This window comes from Arachis stenosperma, chromosome 6, assembly GCF_014773155.1.
Source record: "Arachis stenosperma cultivar V10309 chromosome 6, arast.V10309.gnm1.PFL2, whole genome shotgun sequence".
Lineage (NCBI taxonomy): Eukaryota > Viridiplantae > Streptophyta > Magnoliopsida > Fabales > Fabaceae > Arachis > Arachis stenosperma.
In genome coordinates, this window is record NC_080382.1 from 16,851,854 (window position 1) to 16,864,813 (window position 12,960).

The 12,960-nt window shown below is 33.2% G+C and overlaps 2 protein-coding genes across 2 annotated transcripts; one reads left to right on the forward strand and one right to left on the reverse strand.

Moving 5' to 3' along the window:
* Positions 1–4,857: 4,857 nt before the first annotated feature.
* Positions 4,858–7,235, reverse strand: LOC130936376 (receptor-like cytosolic serine/threonine-protein kinase RBK2). Its single transcript, XM_057866440.1, has 7 exons — positions 6,660–7,235; positions 6,282–6,533; positions 6,057–6,211; positions 5,820–5,899; positions 5,588–5,723; positions 5,266–5,418; positions 4,858–5,176 (listed from the first exon to the last, which is right to left on the reverse strand). Exons 1-7 carry the CDS (start codon positions 7,018–7,020, stop codon positions 5,069–5,071), a joined length of 1,245 nt encoding a protein of 414 aa, XP_057722423.1. The 5' UTR covers positions 7,021–7,235; the 3' UTR covers positions 4,858–5,068.
* A 2,818-nt stretch (positions 7,236–10,053) lies between these two features.
* On the forward strand, positions 10,054–12,668 carry LOC130935809 (probable LRR receptor-like serine/threonine-protein kinase RKF3). Its single transcript, XM_057865713.1, has one exon. It carries the CDS (start codon positions 10,122–10,124, stop codon positions 12,126–12,128), a length of 2,007 nt encoding a protein of 668 aa, XP_057721696.1. The 5' UTR covers positions 10,054–10,121; the 3' UTR covers positions 12,129–12,668.
* Positions 12,669–12,960: the final 292 nt, after the last annotated feature.

The window sequence follows — 12,960 nt, forward strand, 5'->3', positions numbered from 1 at the left end:
ATCAATACCTACAATTAAACTTAATGTCATTTCCAAAACAGCATTTTAATATAATTTCAGTAAGACAGACTTACTTTAATGACTTTATTTGAATGTCAAATAATAACATCTCAAATATAATTATATATAAGAATTTTGCTGCTCTAAAGAATTTTTTTTCTTTTGAGTTAATAAATTGAAGAGTTGTCAGTGAATGAATTGGGGTGCTAGCATTGCATGATTTCTATTATTACTATACCTGGCTACTGGCTAGGGATACATAGCTTTCACTTTAGGCCTCCATTATGTCTAACTTGGAACACACTACAACTGCATATATTTTTGATTGCCTATCATATGCATGTACCACATACCGTGTCAAAATAGAAACAAATTAAAATAAGATAATCCTATAGGACCATCAATTACACTATACACTTTTTATTCCTTCTTGGGAAAGGAACAAACATAGAAGCTTTTGAATGAGACACCAGAAAATTACAAAGGAGGAAAGTGGTTTGGGACACAAGCTATGTGTATGTCAGGGGTAGATTATGCATAGCCATATCCACATGGCTTCTTTAGCAATTCAAATTATGTTTCACCAATTACTTAAATTTAATATGTGGATTAATTAAGGAGTAGACGAAGATTACAAGTCAACATATATAATATATAGGAAAATGAAATTATCTTTCTTTTCGTGGGGGGTCAATTTCTTTTTCTTGCGTATGGCCAGGGTCAAAACTCAAAAGGCTTGCAGTAAAAGGAACGATAATAGGACTGCAATACGATACAATCACCTTGGATAAGGTATTCTTTCATCATTTCGTTTCTTACAGGGTGCGCTTGATATAAGAATAGAACAAGATAAGATATTGAGAACAAATATAAAGAAAAGAGATATAAAAATTAATGTTTTTATATTTTGTTTTGTGATAAATTAAAATAAATTATGAAAATAAAATTTATTTTATTTTTTTTATTCAAAAAATTTTTTAAAAAAATATAATAATAAAAAATTAATAAAATAATAAAAAAATAAAAAATAAATTGTCTCTATTTATTAATATCTTTGCGTTTTTTTTGTTAAAATAGATACAAAATACATTAATTCAAAATTTCTTGACACAATGTTTCTATTCATATATCATCTGTCAAATACAATTTTATGTCTCGTGTCTTGTCCCTATAAACAAACGCAACAATAATGCCCTGCTTAATTAAGGACTAAACTAAAGGTAACAATACCTAATTAACAAAGTTTGGATTATAGAGTCTAATTAGATAATTAATTTATTTTAGCCAATGTCAATCAGTTTTATCAAAATTATTCTTTTATTTTTGAAGATTGTGGTAGGCTTAGAGAATGGGGGGTTGAATCTATACCTTCCTTTTAAGTTGCTGTTTTGACCCTTTTTAAGCAAAGTTACAAATCTGATTCTGTTTGAACTCAGCAGCGAAAATTTATGAGACAATTTATTTTTGTCTCATGAATATCAGAAAATAGAACATGACAGAGAAGAAAAAGCTAACACCAGCATATATCCTGGTTCGGTTGCTTTGTGCTATGCAACCTACATCCAGTCTCCTCCACAAATATGGAAGAATTTCACTATAGTTAACAGTATTACATACACCAATTTCACACTCAAGTTCTAACCTAACTTGACATTGGCTATGCTAACACCTAACTATTTACTCTTAGTGCTAACCCAACTAAGAAAGGGATACCAAACAGGTATGAGATGCAAGACACTTAACCAACCTAAATAAATCTGAAAATGACTCTAGGCTTTTCTCTCAAGTGTATCTCTCAGCCTTTTTCACTCATGGCTTTTTCTTAAGCTTTCTCACTTTGCCTTTTCTCTCAAGAAATTACAGAAAGATAAGCTTAGAAAAGTACATTACAATCAAAGAAACATGAAGGAGATTGACTTCATCAACAGCCTCTGTGCTATGCGAAAAATCAGATTAGCAAGCCTCTGATTCAGTTCTTCATACTGGCGGAATGCACCTTTGAATAGGTTACACTGTCCAGTTAGTTGAACTTCTTCAAAGAGCTCTCTCAGAATAAACTTTCAAACTCTGGTTTTCTCTCCTTACCCCTGAATGAACAGCAAGCTTCTTTTTATCTCCTTGCATGTTGCTTGGTTCTTCTTCCAAGGTTAACACCTTGATCTGTGTGCTTTTCTCACACACCACATCACCTTTTTTTCCAGTTAATTCCCAAATTAGAAGTTTGAGTCTGACCTTCTTTCATGACCGAAAGCCTCAGGGAAGCAAAGAAAATTATTTTCAATAGTGAAGCCTAATCTGAACCCTTGAAATACTTCTTGGTCCCCAAGAAACAATCTTGACCATTGATGTACAGTAGTGGTGAACAGAGATTGCTTTCTTCATTTGTCCCAAATTAGGGATTTTCAAGCTGTCTCCTTTTTGCTTGACCGAAGACATTTGAGCAGTATAAACAACCATTTTCAATGGTAATCCCAGATCTTGGCCATTGAAAAACAACTTGGTCCCCAAGACACATATATGACCGTAGATGCACAGCAGTGAAGATCAGAGAACACTTTTTCCATTTATCCAAAAATGGTAAGCCAGAAGATTTGAGATGAAGTGAAGAAAGTAAGTTGCATGCAAATGGAAATAAATCACCTTTTAATTTCTAACTCAACTTGATGGGTGATTAGATCTTTGTTTTATGATTAAGCTTTCTCTTTCTTTCTTCTCTGATAAAAGTAGCAGGAGGAACATAGCTCTCTTTCTAATATTTTGTTGCTGACCAAAGCAATAAGAGAGAGTGAAGACTTCAATCTTGTATGAGAAGCTTGGTGGGATCAACTTGGGTAAGCATTTCGGGCTTGGGTTTGCTTTCTTCATATTCAGCCCGTTGGTTTCTTTGGCTTTGTTTCTTTTGGGCTCCACTTGACTAACCAGCCCATTAGCCTTGATGTTTTATTTTTATTCCATTTTGGGCTGCTAGACAAAGTCTTGGCCTGCATTGTTTAATAAATAATTAGTAACATATCATTATTAACACTCAACACTAATTATTTATTTTACCCAAAAATAATGTTTGTCATCACTAATTAATTTAGTTAATTTCTTAACTCAACAATTCTAAATTTTAATCCTAAATTCTTCAAAAATTAATGATAATTAAAAAAATAATTTTATAATAAAAAATTAATTAAAAATTAATTCTCTGTCAATATATATATATATATATATATATATATATATATATATATATGAATGATGCAAAAGAAGCCTAAATGATTGTTATTATTAGCTTATTGCCACTCTTATACTCTATACTCTGCACAGTGAAAATCATTTTTTCAACAGCAGCCTATTACGTCAACAAGAAGTTAGTTTGTTAACCTCTCTTTTTACAAAACCCAAAACATTTTCAAAATTGTATTACTTAATTTTCAATAAGGTCACTGATTATTTGTTATGATAATTCTTCCATTATTGCTGCATATGGGATATATGAAGAATCAGAGCATAGAAAAGGACATGTCCTTATAGAGTTATATAACAATAGGCATATTATTTATTTATTGATTTATACACGGTTGTTTGGTTTGGTTGTGTATATACATGCAGAACAACCGTAGCAGAGTATATATTCATATTATCTTTCCTTTGAAAACAACACCTCTCATCAATTCAGAAGCAGTAACAAGTCTAAACATTAAACAAATGGCCCCCAGCTAAAGGGGCATGTGTGAAGACTAATTACTAACTCAAAACACCCACCTTTTTAAATTCGTCCTATGAACTTCCATACCACGACTTTAAGGTGGAAGATTATTTTATGTTCCTGTTATGATTGATGGCGCTGTTATTTAATGATTTCTTTTGTGCTGTCTATTTCATCAACTACTCTATTGTCTCTATGTATATAGCATGTATCTTCTTCTACTACTCCTACCATGATTTATAATGTCTTTTCTACAACATTTTTAAGCCTTTTTCTTTAACCATTTCACCCATTGTCTGAATCATATTCATCTTTTTCACTTCAACAAAATTTATTTTCTAAAGAAATTAAATATATTTGACGAAGACATTCCATTTCTCCAACCATAATACATATTTTGCATGTCTTAGGCCCACAATTCCATCAGTTCATTTAAGAAATATGGATATGTGGTGGCGACCAAACAAAACTTAAGGCATTCATGGGTGCTTCAATTCGATACAACCATGACACCCAACACTATTATTATCTTCCACTTCCCACTTGCTCATTACAGACCGAAACTCGTTATAAAAAAAGAACTTCCTGACAAAAAAAAGATATAAAAAAAAACTTGTTTTTTATTTGTTTCTTGGACAGGGTAAAAAAGAACTTGTCAAATGAGACCAAAGTTGGTCCATAAAGAAAAATTGAAACCCATGAGAAAAACTGAATTTATTTTGGACTGAACAAATTTATATTTAATAAGACTTTTAATAAGACTTTCTTTCCTGTTTTGGTCTTTTGGTCTTTTGTTTTTTTGGGCTTAAGCCCCTTTAATTTACCAAAAAAAGACTTTTAACATTAAGCTGTATTTTCTCACATAAAATAAACAAATGCTAATGCACTTTAAAAAATAATAATAATAATAAATACAGCCCTCTAAATTTTAAAACTTAAATCTCAGATTTTAAGCTATAAATTATAAATTTTAAATTTAAACTCTGAATCTAAATTCTATATCATAAATTTTACACGTTAAATTTTAAATTCTAAATTAAAACTGTTGATATAAAATACAATAAATAAAGAGTAAATATTTTTTAATTAATAAAAAAGACAACACTCTTCAATAAAAAACGATTTAAGAAATAACCTGAAACAAAAGATTATTTTTTCCTAGACCTTGTCAATATTACATTTTTAAATTTTACAACCAGACAATACTAAAATAAATAAATAGGAGCAGCTTGATATATCTAGAGTTCTAAACAGATATAAAAAAAAAAATGAAGTATTTGATTATCTAGTAACAAAAATCTAGCATGTATATATGGTGTTAACTGTTAATGCACAATAATCACAATTCCTTCTCAGTGCTTCCTCTGATTTGAACTAATCAGAGTCAAGAAACTCGTCTTGAAAGACTCTTGTGAAGAATGGAACTCGAGATTTCTTTGCAAACTTGATGCAGCTAAGATTCCCTTTCAGAAGCTGCACAATCTGCACCCAACATATCAATATATATAGAGTTCAAAACTTCAAATAAATCTGAAGATGAAATTAAAAAAGTAGAGAATGAACCAACGTGCCTGTCTCATAGAGGGACGACGAATTGAAGATTGTTGTATGCATAAAGAAGCTGCCAAGAGCATAACATTAATCTGTCTATAATCAAAGTCATCACCTCCTAGTGAAGGATCAATCAGCTCCCTAATTTTATTCTTCTTCAGCAAAGGTTTTGCCTATAAAAAACCATCCATTATTATAGGTCGTTACTCAAGTAAAGATACTTTTTATGCGAAGATAATAGTTAAGATGTAAACATGTGTTATGTTAAGCAGTTTAGCTAGAGATATCAGACTATTCAATGATTCTCGACTGTCATCTTCACGTGAAAAGTCGCATACATACCCATAGGACAAGACTTTGTTGCGAGTAATCAAGCGCTCTCCGGCCAGTTACTAATTCTAATAGCACAACACCAAAGGCAAATACATCTGTTTTCTCGTCCACTATGCCATGGAGTAAGTATTCTGGAGCAAGATATCTGTGTCATGTGCTTCCTAAGTTACTATGAGGTTACCAAAATTGATTAAATATAGATTATAGAGGATTAATTTATTTATTTCTTAATGTTACAAACCCAAATGTTCCTTCAAATCTTGTAACACTGTGGTGAGTCCAATTCTCTGGTAGCCATTTTGCCAGCCCAAAATCACAAATCTGTGAAACAAAAACATAAAATTCAAATACATGAAGAGACAAGTTTCATAATTTCATAGCTAATAAAAAACCAGGAATCTTCCAAAAAGAATATTTGTCTTTAGTGTCTTTAGAATCACAGAATCCAAAGTAAGATATAGCTGTATAGTGTATATACCTGAGGCTCAAAGTCATCAGTGAGTAAGATATTTGCAGCTTTTATATCTCTATGGATAATTCTTCTTTGACAACCTTCATGAAGATATAATATTCCCTCTGCTGTTCCTAATGCAATTCTCTGCCTAATAGACCAGGGAAGCTTCTCCTTGGACCCTAATAACAATCACAAGAAATTAGAACACAAGAAAATTTTGAAAAGGTTAAACAAGTAATCCTGCATTACCATAAAGAACTGAAGCTAGGCTTCCTTTTTCAGACAATTCAAGAACCAGATGCATTCCACCTTCCACACCATAACCAACCAATTTAGCAGTGTTGGTGTGGTTTACATGCGCCATGATTCCAAGTTCTGATAAGAAATCACCTATAGTTTCATCAGCTGTTCCTCTTGTTAGTCTTTTAACTGCTACTAACTGATGATTTGGCAAACACCCTTTGTAAACCTCAGCATAACCACCCTTCCCAATCAAATTCTCTGCACAAAAACAATGTACAATTACTATAAATTCTAAGAAAAAGAGATATATTTCTATTCTGAAACAATTACTAAACATTGGTATAAGCAGAAGTTTAAATGCAAAGCAAGTTGCATAATGCATACCTTGGGTGAAATATTTAGTAGCAATTTGTAAGTCATGGTGAGTGAAGATCTTCCAAGGTGAAGTATGCAATAATGAGGAATGAGAATCCATGGTAGCATGTGAAGTCTCCCTCATGCTACCACTCATTCTTCTTGAGAGCTTGAGAACACTAAGAGGATGCAATGTGGCCAAAGGCTTCTTTGACTTGGTTCTGAGCAATTGCACAAAAGTGTGCCACTTAGAAACATGTTTAGGCTTATCTTGATGAGACTCAGAATCCAAAGTGTGCTCTTTGGAAGAATAAGTGCTTGATTCTGATTCTGAGGTCCTTAGGAAATCCTCAAGAACACAAACTGGGGAATCCACTAACAAGTCCTTCATTATCTTTCAAAACAGGTGCTATTCAATGATACAAAGTTGAGAATAAAAGAAGTTAGGTAGCTATAATGGCAGAGAAGATTAAATAACATTTCAAAGTTAAAACATTATATGGTTGTATCTTTTTGTATGTATTGGGGACATGTAACAGAGAGGGACAATGAGACCAAGAAACAGTGAACAGAGACGCACTTCAACAAACAAACAAGTAGCCATCACTGCCCTTTTTACCATATGTTGCTTTCAAGTTTGCAAAATATGATTGCAAAAGGGAAGAGTTTGGTGATATGCCAATAATATAATGTCACATGTATAAGATTGCTATCTTGTTATTGTATACCCATAATTGTGGATTATACATTAATCATCGCTAGACGTACAAAACAAGAAAACCGCAAGCTTACACACTAATACTATTATATTCATGATTTATCTATTATTCAGGGCAAGTTACATATATAAATTATTTGGAGATTAAATTTATCAAATTATAATTTTTTAATATCACAGACAAAATTGCAACTTTTCTATATCTATAGAAACCGCTACATGGTGTAGAGATTTTCAATCTAACCTTAATTTTTTACGTGAAATTTTGTGTTGGGCAAAAACCGTTACACCCTCTAAAAAAAATTTGCTGAGCAAAAACCACGAATGAGAAGGAATACTGGCTTTTGCATAAACGGTGGTACACAGTAGCGATTTATGGATAAATAACTTTCAGAAACCGCTATAGCCATTCAAAGTTTTTGGTCAGCAGAATTTTGTCAACTACATCTTGTAACGGTTTTTGGCCAACATAAAATCCCACCTAAATCACTACATCCGGGACGGATTACATTTAATTAAAAATCACTATACCCTGTACTTATACAAAACAATATTCATAGATGGCTCAAAAATAATAAAATAAAATAAATATAAATTTATAAGATTGGTCTTTTACCTGTAAGATTGAAAAATACCGTAGTAAACTAAGAAAAATGAATATTATATTTTGTAAAAAAAATTTCGTTTTTTTGGGATTAATTAATATTAGAATTTAAAAGACTAAATTAAAAAAAAAATGACATATTATTGAGTGTATCACCAAAGATACAATATATAGGTATATATAGATGTTAAAAGAATCAAAGTAATAAAAACATACAATCTTATCATTAATATACAGATATTTTATATAAATATAAATGATATTAATTCATCTAAATTAATTCTAATTATTTTCTAACCATTGTTATTCACAACTCTGTCTTATGAATATCAAATGCCGTGTCAAAAGTTGGAGCCACCACAAACAAACCAACAAGCTACGCAAGTACGCAGTATATTTATTTCAAGATTTGCGTGTATATTTTCTTTTAAGTTACGTCATACTCATGCATATTTCATATTTCTTTTGAGATTCTATCTTTAATTTCACTAGATCTTATATCTATCATTCGTCTATTGTTACGTGTGTGCTCAGCACACCATGTGATTATTGTTATGGGTGAGACTTGGAAGTTGAAACACCTGTTTTGAGGTTTATTCTTTTCAATTTAGTTTTTATGATGAGAATTTTATTACATTTTTTTTTATCATTCATTCGTTCCCCCTAAGCCGTTGTGTACATGATCTCCAAATTCGGCAAATTCAATAACAAATTCACAAAAACAATTTTCAACACAAACAAATAAGATATATAATTCTATTATCAGTTTTTAGTTGTTATGTATTATTATTGAAATAATCATAAATTTTTAAAAAATTTAACTATTATATATAAATAAAAGTTTTCTAGAACAAAATTAAAATAAAATAAAATTTAAAAATAATTTTAAAATTTTTAATAAATTTTAAAAATAAAAAATATAATCCTAATCATTAATGTTGGAGGTATTATTTTTTTAATCCTAATAGATTGTCTTGTTCCATTGTCAATTTTGGAAGTGGCTGGAAGCTAAGGTAGTTGGGCCTTGCGGGGCATTGGGATGAAATCTTCATTGGGCCCAATAAGTCCTAGTGTGCGATCTTTGACTAGTAATTTATTATAGTCTTCACCGAAAAATTATTATAGTACTAATTTTTCTGACCCCAAAGGCCTAAAGGTCTCGCATCTTTGAATCTGTTGTCACGTCACGACAAGACAAGGAACTAATTATCACACAATTAACAGTAATAAGGAAATCTATGCATAACTAATTACCAGTGGAGTGGTCATTATGATTATAAAAATAATTTAAGGATAGAACTACCAACTAGCAGTACTCAATATTCAATAATGTTCCGTAACTGAAATATTTAAAAAGTAATAAAAAATCAATTTAAATAATTTTATTTAATATTTATTAATTATTATTAAAATATTTGTATAATTTAAAATATAATAAATATATAATTTATAAATATTATATATAAAATAATTTTAAATATTATCTCTTTAATATTATAAGTGTACATAAAAGAGCATGTGTTAAATAAAGTAGAGTTGAGAGGGGTTGTTAAAATGGAAACAGTTTCTCGTGGTAATTGGTCAAAAGCACGTCAGCAGTTTTTGTCACTATTTCTATAAATCATTATTTTTATTGACTATATTATGGTATATACTAAAATTAATTATTAATATAAAATATATATTAAAAATAAATTAAATTATATTTATATTTATATAAAAATATATTAATAACTAATTTTAATAGTTAATTTTAATGTATAAATAATATTTTTATATTTTTATCGGTATAAACAAACTAACCTCACAGTTTGTTCTCGTTCCTTAGCAAAATCAAATATTCATCCCCTTCAGTCTTACATCGCGTTAATAATCATAAAAATTTAGAAGAACTCATCTTTTCTTTTTAAATATAATAATAAAAGTATACATTCACACGATGTATATATCTAGTAAACTTTTTCAAGTCAAAATTAAACTGCAGTATATATATTACTAATGCAAGAAAAATGTCACTAAAGAATCTTAAATTTGCTGAGCTAGTAACGAACTTGTTATTATTATATAATCGTCATTAGTAAGAATGAAAGGAAAGGTAAACGGTGGCTGGCTGTTGAGTGTTGACCGTTGAGAGTCTTACAGAGAGAAAGAAAGAAGAATGATGTGATGAATGACGATGATATATTACTCAAATCACAGACCCACTTATTCTCTTTCTTTTCTTCTTCTTGGCAAATTATCGAACACCTACCAGGCACCTCCAATGTCGCTCTTCATCTTCCTCTTCTTTCTCTTCCTCCTCCCGCCGTCATCGCTCTCCCAAAACGACAACGTAACCTGCCCACTCAACACCACCCTCCTCACCACCCTAGGCGGCGGCTCCGAACCATCCTTCGACTCATCCTCAACGTGTCACAACGTCCTCCAAACCCTCCACCTCCTCCAAGCCGACTACCTCCGCCGCCAATCCCGCTTCGTTCCGCCGTTAAACTCCTCCGCCTCATGCTGGTCCACCTTTCAATCCTACATCACCAAATACGAACCCAATTTCGACGTTCGCTCGCGCTGCGGCCTCCAAACCTCCTGGATCTCCTATGGCTGCATGAACATCACCACCCTCCAACAATTCGAGTCCGTCGTCCCCGCCGCAACCATCCAAAGCGTTAAAAGTAGCTGCAACCAGTCTTTGGATAACAACGCACCCTGCGCCAGCTGCACCACCAGCTTGTCCAACTTGCAGTCCTACTTGAACGGCTCCACCGTCGGCAACGTCTCCGATTGCAGGTCCTACACTTCTATCTACGCTGCTTATCTTGCTGACCCTACTGATACCGGCACCGCTAAGTGCTTGTTTGGCCTTGATTTCTCTTCCTCCGGGAAAAGCAACAACGGTAAGAAGGTTCTTATTGGTGTTGTTGTTGCTGTTTTCTGTGTTTTGGGGTTGGTTTTGTTTGGTGGGTTCTGGGGTTACTTGAGGTGGAAGAAGAAGAGGAACGAGATTACGAAGAAAGGTGGTGTTGGCATGGATCAGATTGGTTTGAGTTCTTCTGGATTGGACTCCATGAACCAGAGCACTACCTTGATTAGGTTCAGCTTCGATGAAATCAAGAGAGCCACCAGGAATTTCTCAAGGGATAACATAATTGGGAGTGGCGGTTATGGCAACGTTTACAAGGGTTTGTTGAACGATGGATCTCAGGTTGCTATGAAGAGGTTCAAGAATTGTTCTGTTGCCGGTGATGCTAGCTTCACTCATGAGGTTGAGGTCATTGCCAGCGTTAGGCATGTCAATCTTGTTGCTTTGAGAGGCTATTGTACGGCCACAACTAATTTAGAGGGTCATCAGAGGATTATTGTGACTGATTTGATGGAAAATGGGAGTCTCTATGATCACTTGTTTGGGTCAAGAGGGAAGAAATTGAGTTGGCCCCTTCGGCAGAAGATAGCTCTCGGAACTGCTAGGGGTTTGGCTTATCTGCATTACGGCGCGCAGCCGTCGATCATTCACAGGGACATTAAGGCTAGCAATATTCTTCTTGATGAGAAATTTGAGGCCAAGGTTGCAGATTTCGGGTTGGCGAAGTTCAATCCGGAGGGAATGACACATATGAGTACTAGAGTTGCCGGTACCATGGGGTATGTTGCGCCAGAGTATGCGCTCTATGGGCAATTGACAGAGAGGAGTGATGTTTTCAGCTATGGTGTCGTGCTTCTTGAATTGTTGAGTGGGAGGAAGGCTCTGGAGACGGACAGTGATGGGCAGCCAAATGCACTGACTGACTTGGCCTGGTCATTGGTTAGGGAAGGTAAATCATTGGATGTTATTGAAGATGGAATGCCGGAACAGGGCGCGCCGGAGGTTCTTGAGAAGTATGTGTTGGTTGCTGTGCTGTGCTCACATCCTCAGTTGTATGCTAGGCCTACAATGGACCAGGTTGTTAAGATGCTGGAGACCGATGAGTCTGTGCCTTCGGTTATGGAAAGGCCAATACCTTTTACTGCTGGGAGGATTGACATTGAGAAATCTGCTCTAAGCAACTCAGGGCAGCTTTGTAGTCCAACCGGTTATCAGGCATTCACAATGCAGAGTAAACACCTTTCGGATCCTAATAAGCAAGAAGAGCTTAAGGAAGAAGAAGAGGGAAACTCTGAGTCCGGGACCATGAGCGTGGATTGAGGGCAGGGAAGTTGTTCAATCATCTACTTATACTGGTAATTTAGAACTTTGGACAAGAAAAAATCATTTGATTATCTTGAACTAGCTTAGTCTCAGCATGATTTCTTTGTACATTTTGATTTTGTATTTTATGATTATTTAAGCACTTTTTCTGTTTGTAAAGTAAAATATTGAGGTTGTACAAAATTTTGATTCTTTCTTAGAGTTGGGAGTGATGGCAATTGAGTATGATCAACTTTTGCTGCTGATTTTGCTGTCAGTTACTCAAATTGATCCTTTAGAACTAATAATACACACTAGAAAAATCTTAAACTTACAATTGTACAATTTGAGCAAGCATGTTCTAAATTTAGCTCAAAGCTAAGTTAAAGCTAGTATATTAATTTTTACTGTAACTGTGGATCACCTTAGTAGTTCCTTAAAGGATAGCATATGGTTCAAGAAGTCTTTTTATTGTATGTTACAAAGTAATGAACTTACTCCAGCAGAAAAGATATCAGAGGAAATAGGAAAGTTAATAATCAGATAGGGTGCAACTAAATAAGTGCTATTATGATGCTTGGTTGGATTATTCTTGTTGTTCATAATTTGGTAAGTGACCTTTATTTTATTCGTACAAAAGAATTCCATTATTAGGCCATAAAAGAAGTGCTGGCAGGGATATTAGTTAGCAATTCCATTATCAGAAAAATATGCTGATTCCCTTGCTTATTTAATAATAGGATTATAATTGATCATGTCGTTAACACAACTATAAATTAATGCCTTGGTTGTTACTTGTTAGACAATATAACTACTACTTACTTACCAGACTGATGATAATAAATTAGGT